Genomic DNA, 18480 nt, shown 5'->3' with positions numbered 1-18480 from the left:
CCCTATTATTCAATATTTATCTTTGACAATTAATTTTCAATAACAACAATGTTGCTTTTGTAATTCTGTTAGTTGTTGTAATTCATGCGTATACCTTATATGAATTTGCCTTGTAATAGTACGTTTATATATAAGCGGATTTAACAAACCCACTGGGTTTCAAATGTCAATTCCTTTACGTATACGTCAAGTAAATCCTCATTTAGAAGATTAAGCCGGCAAAAGGCTATAATATAAACATGGCCTAAATGTGCCTTGGGTCGGACTCATGGCAGAACTACCAGGTAGTGGTATCACACCAGCTGATCGAACATTAAAAGTCAAATCCCTTTATAAAAAAATATTTTTGTTGTAATTTCCCCAACAACATAAAGAAAGTTTTGACATAACATATTCAAAATTTTACGATGCCACTACCTGGGTAATTGTGCCATGGTCGGACTAGATTATCCAACTCTAATTATTGGTCTGTTCCAGAACCTGCAAGAATTTTACTGCGATAACAATTTTCCCTTTATGTTATCGAAGAAAATAGTAAAAATTAGTAGATTCTTGCAGTTCTGGAACAGACCAATAATTAGAGTTGGATAATCTAGTTCCTTGTACTAGTTCCAAAACGTATGAGTAACATCATAAAATGTTACGTGTGCTATTAAGTATACGCAGTTTGTTCATAGAAAAACGTGGGCCATTGGAACTGCGAAGTGAACTAGATAGTTCCATATAGTTCCTTTGGCACAACTCTAATTATAATGCCAGATCCAGAACCTACTAGAAGCTACTATTTAGAGCAGTACACATTGTCAGTTTTGAATGTCGATATTTCGCAGTTATCGATAACTGTCCAACCGTCCAGCAGCCACAAAACATTTTGTGGTTGCATGATGAATGACAAAAATGAACGGCCACACTAGCAAGCACCAATAAAGCTGTCATTCAAAACTGGCAATGTGTATTCAGCTTTTGTTACTACGATAACAATTTTTCCTTTAATATATCGAAAAAAATTTTAAAAATTAGTAGCAGTACTGGAACAGACCAATAGTTAAACTAGGAATGTTCCAATCCGGTTATGTACAAACGTACTATTAGGGCCATTATTATATGTCTTCTTTTACTATTGGATATATTTTAAAACGCAAAATAAACTAATTTGCAGTTATCAAAAATATATGGTCTGTTCCAGAACCTGCAAGATGCTACTTGATCTGTTCCAGTGCTGCAAGAATCTACTAATTTTTACTATTTTTTCCGATAACATAAAGGAAAAATGCTATCGTAGTAAAAAATAGTAGCTTCTTGCAGGTTCTGGAACAGAGCAACTATGTTTTACTACGATAACATTTTTTCCTTTATATTATCGACAAAAACTAGTAAAAATTAGTAGATTCCTGCAGTACTGGAACAGACCAAATGTGCTCCATGAAATTTAATGAACACATTTATCTTAAAGTTAACCGGAACGCTATAAATCTGTACGGAAAATCCAAACTTTAACAAAAGAAGACTTATAATAATGGAGGTTAGTGTATTAACTTAAAATTATTATTTATTGCTTTTACGCCAAATCGTCAATATACTTAATATTGCCAATAACTTAAATAATATAATTAGCAATATTCAGGGCACCTCTCGGATCGGGTTAAAATTTTTACCATAGGTAGCCCTTGGGACCTCATCAAAACAACATATAGTTTTCCGGGGGGAGCCCATGCTTCCCGAGATATGGGCCTTGACATTTCGGAAATGTCGTACTTGAGGTTGTTTATGGACACATCACGGATCGGGCTGAAATTTTTTTCCATAGGTAGCCCTAGGGACCCTCGCCGGGGATAACAATCTTGGCGCGATGCGGGGGCTAGACGTCACAACACTCTCATTTAACTTCTTGTAGTGTTGAACTGGGAGGTTGTGACTGACCAAAGGTTATCCACTCTCTGTCACGCACCAACACGATGCACTAGAAATTCATAGTGCATCTCTGGACTGAGTGACACATATTTGGTAGCGATCTCCTACCAAAATAATGGTGAGATCCCCTAACACCGGGGTGTTATGCGACCTCGTGCTCATCGGTGTTCCAAAGGTTTGCAGTTAGGGTACCAACTGTATTAGAACGGAGCCTCGCTGATACCTGGGCACCTCAGCGAGTAGTTCAGCTCTAGTCATGGTAGTGGAGGGCTATGCCATGATCGTCCTCATCTCCCCCATTTACTCCTTTTTCTCATGGACATCAATTTTAAAAACTTTAAACCCCCCAATTCTAATTCACCCTCGGTATCGACCAATGCAAATAACCCGGACAATGATGCACCTTGTGCTAGTACGACCCAATCCCTGGGCGGGGACGACAATAAGACACTTGACGCAGTAAGTGACGCCATTAACCAGCAGAGCAGGGAGTTGCTCGATCTCCTAAAGGATAGCGAGACCCTCCGACTCAGCCAGGAGAGCCCCCCTCCATGGGACTGGGAGAGCTGGGAGGACGATGAGATGGATATCACAATTATCCCGTCTCAATCGTCCAAAGTAGTTCTCCCATGTGCCTTGGAGAGCTCAAACCTCGCGGTTGGGGATCCTGCTCCCGCAGGGGATGAAGTGTCGGTCAATTCCGACAAACCTTCCTTATGCAGGCAAGATGCTTTGGTTGAGGAGGTTACGGAGGAGGAAACGACGACGGCCTCCCCCCTTTCCCCTTCAACCAAGTCAAAAAGGGCCAGGCTAAGGAAGGATAAATATAATTATCGGAGAGCCGTGTTCTACTGCACGAAATTTATCGGCAGGAATCCAACTGAGGTAACTCAGGCGGAATTCAGGGAGATTGGGTTGAAGATTCAATTTGTGAGGCGTTTCGAAAGGAAATATCCTCACATTGAGAAACTCTTCCTCCCAATCGACCGAATTCCAACCCCTGCGAAGGATGCTGTTTCCAGCTCAGCGGCTGTGAAAAGAGCATCTTCCTCAGGGACCTCGACTAAACCGATGGCGTCGAGTTGCTCGAGTCCTTTGCGGTCATCTTTGACTGCGGTAGGACCAAGCAGCTCGACCTCGTCGGCCCCTACCACGACGATCCGCTCGGGAATCACTGGTGTGAATCCTGGCGTTTCGAAGTTGGCGCAGGAAAAGACGCAGCCTCAAGCTAAGCAGCCGCTAAAGGCACCGCCTATATCGACTGCTTCGTCGGTGGCTGCGGCTGGACCTGCAGGGGATAAGAAGGGTGGAGAGCGAGCAGCGGCGACGATTGTGCAAAGGTCTGGTCAACAGACCATTGCAAAATCGTCTGCAACTGTCAGATCTCATTCTTCTGGAGGAAGGAAAGATGGAGCGTGGCACAGGGCTGACACGGCGAAGATGCATGTGGCGGGTTCGAGGGATGGCCCATCGACCTCAAAACAGGGCGGATCTTCGAGGACATCTGCGCAGGAATGCGTTAAGAGGGTTAGGTCCTCCGAAGATCCACATCCTGTTGCTAAGAGGGTGGTGGAGCATCAGTCGAACAACCAGGTGAAGTCCTTCGCAAAGGTGGCCGGTCAAAAGAAGGTAGAGAAGGCTCAACCGGGGAAGGCCGACCAAGCCGACCAAGGGCTGAAACCTTCTCAACCTACTGTTGAACGACCATCGGTGTCAGCGGGCTCCGAGGTGATGGTCGCTCCGGATGATCTTCGGGTAGCGATTATTGATAGAGCTGATCTGGACGGGAGGATCAGCGATTCACACTGGATAGAGGTGGAACGTCTTCTTAGGAAGATCATAACGTCCGACGAGGTAGACGCCAGGAAGACCGGCTTTGGCCGGGCAGTCGCTCATAGGGGCATCAAAGTCCTCTATTGTCAGGACGAGGAATCTAAGGACTTTCTCATCCAGACGATCGAGGGCGCTGGTGAGCTCTGGGAGGGCTGCAGGCTAGCCGCGGTTTCTGTGGAAGAGATACCTCGAAGGATCGTAGCCACAACATGGGTCCCCCCTCCAGACTCTGACGTGGAGGAGGTCATGAAGATGATCAGAAAGCAGAATAGAGGTCTCTTCATCGACGATTGGAGGTTGCTGAACTTCTTCAGAGAAGGAGAAGGCATGGTGATGAGATTCACCATAGATAGTGAGAGTGCTAACTACATCAGAAACTGTGGGGGAGTGCTGTATTTCGGTTCTGGTGGACTCCGGTTCCGGATCCCGAAGTCGCAGTGAGGTTGTTCAGCAGCATGGCCTGCGAGTGGTGCAGATTAATCTGCATCATTGCAAGGCTGCGGCTGCTGAACTCCTCCTCTCCCTCACAGTTTCTGATATAGATATCGCCTTGGTCCAGGAACCCTATTTATACAAAAATAGGGTTTCTGGACTAAACGATAAGCGCTTCTCACTATTCTTCGCCAATAATGGTGAGAAGGTAAGAACCTGTATTGTAGCCAAGAAAAGTCTTAATCTTATCCAACTCTACAATTACAGCGATGGAGATACGACTGTAGTGAGGCTAGACGAAGATACCGGTAGGGCTTTGGTACTAGCCTCGGTCTACATGCCGTATGATGTACCCGACCCACCAAACGGATTGGTGCGCAGACTGGTGGAGGAGACTACGGGCATTTGCAGGTTAGTGATGGGCTGTGATGCGAATGCTCATCATTTCCACTGGGGAAGCAGTAACACCAATGCGAGAGGTGAGTCCATATTCGATTTTATTTTAGCTAATAATCTGCGAGTATGTAATAGGGGTAATACTGCCACCTTCCATAATAGGGTAAGGGAGGAAGTCATTGACTTAACCCTTACAAATATGGAAGATACATCCATAGTAGACTGGAGAGTATCGGAAGAGTGCTCCTTTTCGGACCACAGGGCGATACACTTTCGAGTCTGCTATGAGTGTAAACGGCAACCGCCTCATCGCAACCCAAGGAGGACAAACTGGGAATACTACAACTCCCTTGTTTCCTCGTGGTTGTGCGAGTTCTCTGAACCACGCACAACGGAGGAATTAGATGGCCAAGTTGTAGATCTTACACGTGTCCTCAAGGGCTGCTATGAGAAGTCTTGCCCATTATCTTATCCTGGTAGGAGAACTCAACCAGTTTGGTGGAACGAAGAGTTAGCCAAACTTAGGAAGAATAGCCGGAAAGCTTATAATAAAGCTAATAACACTAAAGTTGATGCCGATTGGGATCTCTATAGAGAGAGCTTCAATAGGTATAAAAGTGAAATCAGGAAGGCTAAGAGAAATTCGTGGATTAGCTTTAGTGAGTCTATAGAGGGGGTTAATGCAGCAGCTAGATTCCGTAAGGTGATCTCAAAGGATCCTAAGCCCATTGGGAGCATCAAGCGGAATGACGGTACCTGGACTAACTCCGCTCTAGAGACTCTAGACCTGCTAACAGGAACCCACTTCCCTGGGAGCGAGGATGCCTGCTCGAGTAAACCCGGTGTGAACACGAGGAGGACCCTCACCTCAGAGGAGTTGGCACTTGTCGACAGGATAGTAAGCTATCACAGAATCTCATGGGCGATTAGCACTTTTCAGCCCTACAAGTCTTCGGGACCGGATGGTATTATCCCAGCGATGCTTCAAAACGCACCTGCCGTCTTGATAATCATTCTTCAGAAGATTTTTAGGGCATGTCTACGACTATCGCACATTCCGGCACTGTGGAAGGAGGTAACAGTGACCTATATTCCCAAAGCTGGGAAACCAAGTCACTCGTTGCCGAAGGACTACAGGCCGATTAGTCTCTCCTCCTTCCTTTTGAAGACTTTAGAAAGGTTATTGGATTTAGAAATAAGAACTTTCATAGGCCAAGACCTTATAAGCAACTCACAGCATGCTTATATTAAAGGGAAATCGACAGAAACAGCGCTACATAGTGTCGTAGGGTACATAGAGAAAAATCTGAATGATTCGAATTTCACTCTGGCAGCCTTTCTGGATATAGAGGGCGCCTTTAATAATGTGAAACTCGAATCCATTCATTCTTCTCTAGAATCATTGGGTGTCCCCTCTATCCTAATAAACTGGATCGATAGCATGCTTAGAAGCAGGCTAATCAATTCTAATATTGGGGAGAGCTCCATCAGGAGATCTGTTACCAGAGGCACTCCTCAGGGGGGAGTTCTGTCTCCCTTACTCTGGCTACTGGTGATAAATGGGATACTCACTGATTTCGACAAACTAGGAACTAAGGTAGTTGCTTATGCGGATGATGTAGTCATCCTCATTAGTGGGAAATTTTTGTCTACATTGTCTGATCTAATGCAGGGAGCACTTGCCAAACTCTCACGCTGGGCGCACATCAATGGCCTTGGTGTGAATCCGGCTAAGACAGAGCTGGTGCTCTTTACCCGAAAAAGGAAAACCGCCGAGTTCGTACCACCAACGCTGGATGGAGTACGGCTAAATCTCTCTAAGGAAGCGAAGTACCTGGGAGTGATTCTTGACCATCGTCTCAGATGGAAAAGGAACACAGAGGAGCGCACTAAGAGGGGTCTAGTTGCACTCTACTCCTGTAAGAACTCCATAGGTAAAAGTTGGGGTTTGAGACCGCATGTGATTCACTGGTTGTTTATGACAGTGGTCTGCCCAATTTTGACCTATGGATGTCTTGTTTGGTGGCAGGCCCTGAACAGCAAGCCAAACTTGTCTAGGTTAACTACTGTGCAAAGATCTGCTTCAATTCTAATTACAGGAGCAGTGAAGAGCACCCCTCAGGCAGCACTGAATGCAGTGCTGAACATCCAGCCTCTGGATATTCTTGTTCAGTACCAAGCATCCCGTAGTGCCTTGAGGCTCAAGGAGCTTAACCAGTGGCGCTCTTCAGGGTCTGGACATGCTAGCATTTTACAACAGCTAAGCAGTCAGATCGGACTAAGGGTTGGGAGGAGTGTAACCGATTACATTTCGCCTTCACTGGATTTCGATGTAGCGAAGGTGATTATCCCTGATAGAAGTGAATGGGAGCATGGCAGACCACTACCCGATAGCCTTTCCATCTTTACTGATGGTTCGAAGATGGATGTAGGTACTGGAGCGGGGGTGTACTGCGAAGAGCTAAACATTAAACGCTCGTTCAAGCTTAATGCAAATTGCAGTGTTTTCCAGGCTGAAGTCTTCGCAGTATTGAAGGCCTTAGAATTAGTAGCAGGAATGACGGACAACGCAGGCAGGACAGTTACAGTCTATGTAGATAGTCAGGCTGCCCTTAAGGCGTTAGGATCCTACACTATTAAATCTAAGATCGTTCAAAAATGTAGGTCCACCTTAAAAACTTGCAATTTAAGCGTCAACCTTTGTTGGGTTCCAGGGCACTGCAATGTTGAAGGGAATGAGATTGTTGATGAATTAGCAAGGCGAGGCTCCCAGTCCTCTGACCTTATGGTAGAGGACTATGTCAAGCCACCGCTCTGCTACTTCATAGGCAAACTCTGCCAGCTCTATGCAGAGAAAACCGTAAGAATTTGGCAAGACGCACCTGGTTGCAAGGTGTCGAAGTCAATCTGGCCGGCAATCTCAGGGCGTAGAACTGCGTCCCTTCTCTCACTTTGCAAGTCGGAAATCAGAATCGCTACAGGGGTCATAACCGGCCACTGTAGAATAAGATCTTTGACTTGTAAGTGGGATGATAACAACATTGAGTACTGTAGGCTATGTGAGGATGAGGAGGAAACGGAGACAATCGAGCACCTTTTATGTAGATGTCCTAGACTGATGATCAAAAGGCATAGACTATTTGGTGTACACGTGATTGACTCTCTGTCTTACTTCTCCTCTATTGACCCTACTATCCTGGTGGTTTACTGCAAGAGTCTAAAGTGGCTCTGGGGCGGGTCAGAACAGGCTTAGCATAGTATAGAAAAATAATCTCTTTCTTCTTAAAACAATCTGCTACTCTCCTTCACAATTACTCATCCTTCTTATTCTTGTCTCTTTTGTCTTAACACTTTCTCCTTCCCTCCTTTCCATCTTTCCAACCTAATCCACATTCTCCTTCCACTTAGCTCACCATATCATCATCATCTGAAGGCCCACAGCACCATTCAGAATACAATCTGCACTCTCGTAACATCGTACAGCATCGCCCATAGCAAAAAAACACACTACACCATCAGCACTCACGCACCACCGTATACCGTATGCACAAATCACCATATACCCATCAGTCACACATCACCACAATCTGTAGTGACGCAACATAACACATGCCCGCACATAGAAAGAAACACATCACACTTTCCGCTACACATCTACTGTGAATCTTCTTTTCAACACTATCCATCATCTATCCATAAAATCCACAACCGCACACTTCATCATCATCAATAGCCTTGTATCATCATATGCAGACAAAGGACAACATTCAGAACATACATCACAGCTCATGACTCCTGTACACCATCATCACACCACATAACATCATACAACCTCATCGATTACACACAACATATCACACTTCCACTTCACATCATCACCATCTACATTCACACTTCACCATATAGCCGCATCCATAATCACTTCATCAATAGCCGACTTAAACCCACATCATATCACAACAACATCAATAGTCAGGATGATCACAATGGACCTCAAGGTCTCCGAGTGGAGTGGCTGCCAGCACGGCAGCTGCGCATCCTAAACCTAGCCCTAGGGACCCTGGACACAACGATATATAGTTTTCCGGGGGGAAGTCCATACTTCCGAGACGATTCCAGAAATTCTTTTTGCATAAAATAATTAAATGTTGTGAAAGTAGACGCCAATAACTTACATTGTCTATTTAAAGATGCCCTCCTTTGGAATGGCTTCCAGCTATAGAAGACCGGTTTGGAGGGCTTTTATCTAAAGGAGTACTCTTGAGAAAGTCTTCCGTCCAAAGCAGTCCATATTACCCAACCTAAAATACGAGTTTTTATCGCTTATAAGGGAGGTATGTAATTTATCTATGTCCTCCCAAACAAATATTCAGTCCAATTATGAATGTCAACTCCCCGTGAGTTTTCTCACTTTCTCACAAGACTCTCGGGGAATTGACATTCATAATCACCCTGATTTTTCCCTGAAGAAATGTTCTATACTGATCTATTAACTATTCAGAGAAAAAGCAAATGAATTTATTTCTATGAAAATAAAATTTATTAAGTAAATTATTTTTTATGATTTGTACACTAATATTATGGTTGAAAATATCGGAAATTTTTTCTTACAATTATCTTAAATATAAGCATAAATATTTTTAAAAAGGAAACTTATTTATATGGCCATATATGTATATCTGAAAGTAAATACTTAAAATTTAAAGGAATTCCCAAAAATATATTTCTTGAATAGAAACAATAAGTTTTTTAGAGCATACATGATGTAAACTTATTGCTTTGTTCCAGAACCTGCAAGAATCTACTATTTTTTACTACGATAATATTTTTTCCTTTATGTTATCGGGAAAAATAGTACAAATTAGTAGATTCCTGCAGTTCTGGAACAGACCATATGTTTTTTTATACAATAAATGGTCTCTTCCAGAACAGCAAGAATCTCCTAATTTTTACTAATTGTTTTTTCGATATCATAAAGGGAAAATTGTTATCGTAGCACAAGTTTGAAGATTCTTGCAGATTCTGCAAAAAAACATAAAATTATACTTGCTACAAGTAATTTTGAGATGTGAATACTGATGAATTGAAATTTTGCGGCCTAATTTTATGATTGATCCATGTATTGAGCATCTTTAAGGATTTTGGAAAATTCAAATTTAACCCGTTCCCTTTCGGAACGTGACATGGCCCGCAAACAATCGACCAATGAAAGGCAATACAATTCTATGGCATCATTGATGGGTTGTAATGTGGGTGCTGCCTTTCGCTTGGCATAATGTTGCATTATTTCTTCGGGTCGTGTTGAGGAGGGGCGTTTCTTTAAGGATGTATTGGCACCCGATGAGGATGATGATGACGATGCTAATGGTTTAATGGTAACTTCTGATAAGGTAGGTGTTGCTACACCACCGTTAGTAAATTTTGAAATGCCATGTTTACCATCATTGTTGTTTGTTGTGTTGTTGCCATTACTATTCTCATTGCTACTGCTACCATCATTCATTGGTGTGAGTAGCGGTGATGAACGTTGTGAATCCGGTGAATTGTTTCCTCGTCCTCCTGTTTTTGTGTCTCGAGGACTTGAAGATGATTCATTTGGAGGAATATCAGGAGTTATTGTTATTTTAAAATCTTCATTGTTACTTGTTGTAGTTGTTGTTGGACTATTTCGTATATCATTTTTCGTTTCATCTAAATTATCTGGTCTGGCGTAGGGATCTTCGGGATCTGTTATATCATTCATTGGTGCCAAAAATGCCGATACATCAGGCATATAATCATTGTTGCCATCTTCATCATCACTCTGATCCAATTCAATTACTTCATAGCTACTGGACACAGCTGTATTGTAATTATCCGGGTACATATAACTCTTGGGATCATTATCACTGAAACGAAGGGAATGGTAAAGGTTAATGGACTGTTTAAGAAATTGAGAATCGGGTACATGAAGTAAAAAGATGTGACTTTAGTCATATTCTATAGTTAGAAGCTCCGTAAAGGTGTTGGTTCTATCTATAGAATATCAGTGTGGAGTAGCTTCTACCTATTGCAGACCCCCTTGGACAGGCTTCTATCCATAGAGGAGCCCTTTGGTGTGGCTTATATTCACAGAAAAATATATAAAAGAATATATATGGTAAACGTTCCTATTGTCGGCCGGTTCCAGTAGTCGGCCACATTTTTATATAAACGTAGATAGATAATAATACAGTTATTTTTATACTCAAACAAGATCACTTTTACACAAAAAAATATATTCCTCTCGTTCAACACAAATTAATAAAACCAATGATCTGAATGTAATGTAAATTTGTCTTATTTTAAAGTATGGTACAATAGGATCAGCAGATTAAGTGGCCGACTATTGGTGCACTTGCCATATATATAGGAGACCCCGTTGAATGGGCTTCTCCTCCCTTTGAAGGGACTTCTATCTATAGAAGACTCCTTTAGAGGAGCTTCTATCAACAGAAGACTTCATTAGAGGGTCTTCTATCTATAAAAGACTCCTTTGAATGTGCTTCAAACTATAGAAGACTCCTTTGGAGGAGCTTCTACCTATAGAAGACCCCTTTGGTTGGACTTCTATTTATATAAGACTCCTTCGGTGGAGCTTATATCTAAATAAGACCCCTCTGGAGGTGCATCTATATATGGAAGGCCCCTTTGGAGAGGCTTATATCTTTGGAATACCCATGGGAGAGATCTCTATTTATAGAAGACACCTTTGGAGAGTCTTCTATTTATAGAAGACCACTTTGGAGAGGCTTCTATTTGTAGAAGGCGTCTTTGGAGGGGCTCCTTTCCATAGAGGACCACTTCGCAGAGGCTTCTTTTTATAAAAACCCCTTGGGAGGGGCTCCTATCTATAGAATACCCGCTTTGGAGAGGCTTCTGGTTATAGATGACCCTTTGGAGAAGCTTCTATCTATAGAATACCATTGGGAGGAGCTTTTATCTACAAAATATAACTGCAGAAGTGATTCTATATTTTGAAGACCTTTCGTAGGGGATTGAAGACTCTTTGGAGAAGCTTCAATTTATTAAATACACATTTGAAAACAAAACGATTTCATTCTATACTCACGTCGTGCCAAGTTTATAATCTGCCACATTCGAATTTAGACTATCTCGACGATATGCGGTGTATTTCAAAAAGGATAAATCTTCAGTAAATCTTCGTTTCCGTATGTTTGTATTAAATGTTCCAGTTTCCAAACATTTTTGTTCCTGTAGATAATTGTAGCGGATATTCTTCCATTTCGTTTGCAGAAACCGAGCTATACAAAGAAGAGAATGCAAACAGAAAGATTAGAAACTACAAAGAAAACAAACCACCAAAAATTCAATCTGTATTTTGGCTGGCTAACAAAACAACAATAATATAGAAAGAGTGGACGGTTTCTTCAACTCCAATAGAACACAGAGGGCAGTCAGGCACACATTTACAAGCACACACACACAATCAAAACAATTTGTAATGGGCTGTGCAGGCAGATAAAGCAAACCACCCTCTTCTTATAGAGAAAGAATAGAATAGCGAACATAAATACTGCAGAAGAAACGCCATTGACGAAAAGCTTCCTTGGCCTTTTTTCATTGCTTTTCTTTTAACTTACATGGTGCCCCTAATTCTCGAGCAATGTTATCCCATATTGCCATACGTACAGGAGTTCGACGATAATGAGGATGCATAACATCATAAATCGCTGGATTTGCCCGAACCAACTTTATTAAACGATCATCTAGAAGGGGAGATACAAGAAAAAAAGAAGCCAAGTTATTTTGCAATCTTTCTCCCGTTTCCCCTTCTTTAAGGGAGTTAATTGAGTTGTTCTCCAATATCTTACTCGAAAGCTTACCAAAATCTGGTCCACTATCTTCGTGACGAGCCATTGTTAAAGATTCCGTGAAATATTATGTGTTCTTTGCAATAAGAATAAAATTGGTATCTTTTTTTCTCGGCTGATCCTTTCCAAAAAAGTCCTTCCTTCTTCAATCGACAGGCTCACTCACTTCCTTCTTGTTGTGCTTCTTCTTGGTTTTTGATTTTTTGCGCAAGCCCGATAATCGAATATCGTCGATAACAAAACAAATCGATGTAAGGAAAAATTAGTGGTCTGTCGACACGTTAGTTTTAGTATGTTTTAATTGTATTAAAAAAAAAGTTTGTGTCTGAGATAAATTAAGCATGAGCTCCGTTCCAGTACTTTTTTAATGGTAAAATGTGTTTACGCAAACATTTTTTTCCAAAATGTACGGGAACCATGGCACAATTACCCAGGTAGTGGTATCGTAAAATTTTGAATATGTTATGTCAACATTTTCTTTATATTGTTGGGGAAATTACAACAAAAATATTTTTTTTTTATAAATGGATTTTACTTTTTAGCAGCTGGTGTGACACCACTACCTTGGTAATTGTGCCATGGTGCAACTTTTGTCATTTTTGAAACACTTTTCTAGAAACAATAAGCTGTAGTGGAATTGTGTAACTCATATTTTGAGTTACCGACAAAAATCGTTAACACTAAAACGCAAAATTATGAATAAAAAAGTATCAATAAAAGTTGATAGCATTGTTGCTATCGGTAGAATTTAGCAACAGCTTTATTTTGGTTGTTAACTTACCGAAAAATTTCGTTAATTACCGAAATTATAAGCATTTTAATTTTACCGATATTTGTCGGTATCTCCAAAATTGAGTTACAGAATTGTACTACTGGAGCCTAGCTAAAGTATTTTTAACTTTTTACATTATTTGGTACTTTTAACATACATATAAACAGATAAGTTCTAAATTGCATACGTTTTTGTAAAAGGGGCTCACTATGCAGATACATCTACCTTTATTATTGTACCATGCAATTTGACGTTTTAAAGCTGAGTACACATTGCCAGTTTTGAATGACAGCTTTGTTGGTGCTTGCTAGTGTGGCCGTTCATTTTTGTCATTCATCATGCAACCACAAAATGTTTTGTGGTTGCGTGACGGTTGGACAGTTATCGATAACTGCGAAATATCGACATTCAAAACTGACAATGTGTACTGTACTTAAGCCATGGCTTCAGGGTTGTATTTTTCAGCGATTTTCATACCTGGGGCTGAATTCTTGTTCTATGAAAATTTGAAATGAAAAATCTCTATGCGTTCACCCAAATTCAATTTGTACCAAATTTAGTACCGTTTACAACTTTTCGTACCCATAAGTAAGAATTTCCAAAACTACCTCAATCCTTCACTCCATCAGTAGTCCTAATTCCAAAGTCCAGGTTTCCATGTCTATCTAAATCCAAATTGTACTAAATTTGGTAGCATTTAGTACTTTTCGTACACATAAGTATGAATTTCCAAAAGTACGTCCATATCTCAATCGTACGCTTTAACGGTAATCTAAATTCCAAATTTCAGGTTTTCAGCTCTATACGTTCACCCAAATCCGAATTGTACCAAATTTAGTACCATATAGTACTACTCGTACTATTTCCTTATATAAACACCACTTCCCAACCCTGATTTCCATACCAAATATGAACATTGTAGCTATATCCGCTCAAAATATACAATTGGTACCAAATTTAGTAACTTTTCGTACACTTAAAAGTCGAATTTCCAAAAACCCTTTGGTACATCTTTCTAAATCTACATCAGTTACCCTCATTCCAAATTTCAGAATTCTAGCTCTTCCCGTTTGCATAATACAAAGGGTAGTACTTTTCGTACGGTTCTAGTTCGAATTTCCAAAAACCGAGCCTTATCTCGCCCCTACACACCGACAGCAACCCACAGTCAAAATTTCAGGTTTCTAGCTTCAGCGGTTTCGTCTGGGCGATGATATACATGTCACTCACTCACTCAGTCATCACTAAGCTCTTTTATATATATAGATTTATTTATTTAGATAATTACTTACCACTGTTGGTATTGTCATCTGTCAACTCATCAAACTCATCATCCGATGTACAAGGCAGTTCAGGAGGCACAGCATTATATTGATTACCCGAGGTACAAGGCAGTTCAGGAGGCACAGCATTATATTCAATACCCGAGGTACAAGGCAACTCTGACTCAGGGGCCACAGTAACATATTCAATACCCGAGGTACAAGGCAACTTTGACTCAGGGGCCACAGTAACATATTCAATACCCGAGGTACAAGGCAACTTTGACTCAGGGGCCACAGTAACATATTCAATACCCGAGGTACAAGGCAACTTTGACTCTCTGGGCCACAGTAACGTATTCAATACCCGAGGTACAAGGCAACTTTGACTCAGGTGCCACAGTAACACATTCAATACCCGAGGTACAAGGCAACTCTGACTCTGGGGCCACAGTAACATATTCAATACCCGAGGTACAAGGCAACTCTGACTCAGGGGCCACAGTAATATATTCAATACCCGATGAATGCAATGCGAAAAAATTGTTCATTGCTTGGCATTGCTTTTCGAACGTGCTTTCCATTAAAGCCGTTTGGCTTCTAAACATGTTGTTTAGAAGGCCAGCTGCATTAGTTAAAAAATCACGAGTGTTCATTCTAAAATAACCAATGAAATTGAAGGTAAATTGTAAATATATCGAAATCTATTACATACAATTTAAATGCATTGTATAGTATAACATAAGAACATTTGATCACGGAAACAACCACTTGTCTCCCAAATCATTAATTAATTAAATTTGTATGACAATCCTTAAGTACAAAAACAATCTCCCCTCGGTTATGGGTGAAAATAAGTTAAAAAACAAAATTTGTATGTTTTCAATTTCAATCTCCACAGCAAACGCTATAATTACAAAAAAAAATCCCCCATAAACAACCAAATTATTGAAATCACTACGCAAACAAAAAATTCTGGATACTTGAGATATTTGTTTATAAGCGAGTCGCTTTGTTTACTTTCTCTTGAATGTTGAATCGTGGGAATAAAATAAGGCAACGTTTTAGTAACGTTTATACATATTTATTCAAACAAAGCAAATTCAAAATTATAAGTAGAAAAAGCATCAAAAGGGTTTTAGTAATCAAAGTTGGTGTGGAGACTTTTTTCACCGAATCGATCTAAGAAACGCGTTTTTTATGGTTGATCTGCTTTACAGCAAAAACAACACACGTCGTGCCATTGTCTTCAATTAGAAGCATTGTGGCGTTTTTTTTATTGGGATAGCGTTTGCAATTTTGTTTTTTCAAAATTATAAAGGAAAAATTTAATAAAATTTACAATTTTTGTAGTTTTTTTTATTTCCCCTCTACACCCGCGCCCATACTCTCTATTTACTTTCCCACACAATTTGTACGTGTGTATTCGAACTTAGACTAGGTTTACATTTACGAAATCCACTCGATTTCAACTGTCAATTCCATTGCTCAAACGTCAAATGAAATCTCATCTGAAATCCATTGGATTTCATTTGACGTTTAACCAATGGAATTGACAGTTGATATCGAGTGGATTTCGTAAATGTAAACCAAGCATTAGCTATAACCCTCATTTATGGTTAAAAGTTATATGTAAACGTACTGTTATATGAGGTAAAACACAAGAAGAAGAATGCAAAAAATTAGGAAATTACATTTATCATAATAAATGGTCCGTTCCTTTAATTTTAAAAATGGTAAAAGTGGCAAAAGTTGTGAACTGCCTCTTATACAAATTGTATGCTTACGTCAAGTAAAGGAACTCTTTTCTAGTAAAAAGTGGTAAAACTTGAAGATTTTTGCACGTTAAGGAACAGAGCTAAAGACTGCTAGTGTAATTGTCGTTTAAAAATGAATAGAATGAGTTAATAATAGCTTTGTTCCTTTACTTTTTTAATGGTTACAGTGGTAAAAGAGAAAAGTGTCAAAATTGCTCTCTCATGAACATTTTTACCAGAAAAGTACTTACTTACTTATTCCGGACCTCTTTTACCTTGCAGTGTAGAGGTTTTTGCAAAGATTTCTCCATTTTACTCTGTCTTGAGCCGCAGCTTTGGCTGTTGTGGGTTCTATATTACGTTTGGTTAATATATTGTTAACTGTGTCCATCCAGGTTTTCCTTCGTCTTCCTCTACTTCTTGTCCCAGTGGGTCTTGCTTCTAAAGCACGTTTTGGTAATCTTGTATCTGGCATTCTTGTCACATGGCCAAACCATCTTAGATTGTTTTTCTCGATTTTGTCGTTAAGGGGCTCGATTTCTAGGTTAGATCTGATTGTATCATTTCTAACCCTATCTCTCCTGGTTTTTCCTGCAACGCGGCGTAGGTACTTCATTTCTGATGTTTGGATTCTGTTCTGGTTTTTGGTTGTGAGTGCCCATGATTCACTTCCATACGTAAGTGTTGGAACGTAAGTTGATTTGAAAACTGCTAGTTTTGTTCCTTTTGTTACTTCTCTCTTACTGATGAAGTTTCGGTTGAGGCTATAGTAGAGATTTGCTGTTGCTGATATTCTACGGTTAAGATCTCTGTCGGCTTTCCCGTCTTCGCTTAGTATTGCACCAAGGTAGCAAAAATGTTTAACTTGTTTTAGGGGTTCAGTTCCGATGTGCAGTTGGTGTTCACATTTATTTCGGCTGATGACCATTGTTTCCGTTTTCTTGATATTAATGCGTAGACCACGTCTTGTCATTTCGTTTACGAAAATGTTTATATTTTGTTGTAGGTTTTCTTGATTGTTGGCTAATATAGTCACATCGTCTGCATAAGCTAGCATTGATATTTTAACAGGTTGCATTTTCCAATTTCCCATATTCAATGTTCGAAATGACTCCTTACACGTCTTTATAATGTCGTCCATTAGAATTATAAATAAATATGGGCTCAATATGTCTCCTTGTCTTACACCTTGGTTCGTCAGAAATTCTTCCGAGGTAGAGTTTCCCGTTCTCACGTAATTTCGGCATATTTTATAAAAACTTTTTATTCTTCTTATCAAATTACCGTTGCCCGCAGGGGCATTCCTAAAAAGGGATGACGGGTGTAACGACCTCGCGGACCCCACGTTACCGACCATGGGCGGTATAACCCTAATATACCTGTGAGAGCCAACCCAAATAGGTGGGGAATAGGGTCTCTAGGTATCTGCGTTGTTACGGCGGACAAGGCAGTAGGGATGGCAGCGGATGAGCCTATATAGGTCAACGGTGGCGCCCACAGACTTCCAAGAAGTGTACGCTCGTGCTTAGGCAAAAGGTTAATCCTGGGGAACCTTAATTGAGAGCAGCCCTCTCAACCAGGATAGGAGACAGTGGTCCAATCACTCACTTCTCCGAATGCTAACTGATTAAACCGAACACGCAAAGAGAAAATATAAAAACCAATCCGAAAAACAGATCACCGAACTGGCGACGAAATAGGACTATCGAGTACGGAACATGGAACATAAGAAGCTTAAATTGGAAAGAAAACGAATTGGTTGATTAAATATTGGGAACAAATGTTAAATACCTAGCCATAACCGAAACAAAGAAGAAGGGGTGCGGCTGTGAAATATTAAAAGACGGTTTCATTCTATTATATTCTGGAGTTCCGAAGAAGGAAAGAGCCCGAGCTGGCGTAGGCTTCGTAATTCATAAGGAAATGGAAGACTCTATCTGCGAATGGAAATTCATAAATGAAAGAATAATGGCTTTAAAAGTTAAAGAGGACACTTCACATACAACATTAGTTGTTGCGTATGCACCAACAGAAGACGCATCTGCAGAAGAAAAAGATACATTTTTTGACAATCTTCAAAACACTATTGACGACATTACTACAGATGTGATCCTAATGGGGGACTTCAACGGAAGAGTTGGAAGAAGCCCAGAAAATTATGAAAATGTTGTAGGGAAATACGGGGAGGAAGAAATAAACAACAACGGTACCCGATTGTTGCAATTCTGTATTGCCAATCAGCTAATAATTACAAACACAATGTT

At 40.5% G+C, this 18480-nt stretch overlaps 1 protein-coding gene across 2 annotated transcripts; it reads right to left on the bottom strand.

The window, feature by feature from the left end:
- Positions 1 to 9089: 9089 nt before the first annotated feature.
- On the bottom strand, positions 9090 to 12640 carry Dlip3 (Dorsal interacting protein 3). 2 transcript variants are annotated; one of them, XM_073957312.1, is made up of 4 exons: positions 12438 to 12640; positions 12195 to 12320; positions 11663 to 11855; positions 9090 to 10460 (listed from the first exon to the last, which is right to left on the bottom strand). In XM_073957312.1, exons 1-4 carry the CDS (start codon positions 12469 to 12471, stop codon positions 9677 to 9679), a joined length of 1137 nt encoding a protein of 378 aa, XP_073813413.1. In that variant the 5' UTR covers positions 12472 to 12640; the 3' UTR covers positions 9090 to 9676. The 2 variants fall into 2 exon arrangements, with proteins under 2 accessions (XP_073813413.1, XP_073813412.1); XM_073957311.1 differs by having other exon boundaries at positions 12426 to 12610.
- Positions 12641 to 18480: the final 5840 nt, after the last annotated feature.

This window comes from Musca autumnalis, unplaced genomic scaffold (assembly GCF_047663935.1).
Source record: "Musca autumnalis isolate F117 unplaced genomic scaffold, ASM4766393v1 scaffold_5, whole genome shotgun sequence".
Classification (NCBI taxonomy): domain Eukaryota; kingdom Metazoa; phylum Arthropoda; class Insecta; order Diptera; family Muscidae; genus Musca; species Musca autumnalis.
This window is presented reverse-complemented; position numbering and strand designations above follow the sequence as displayed.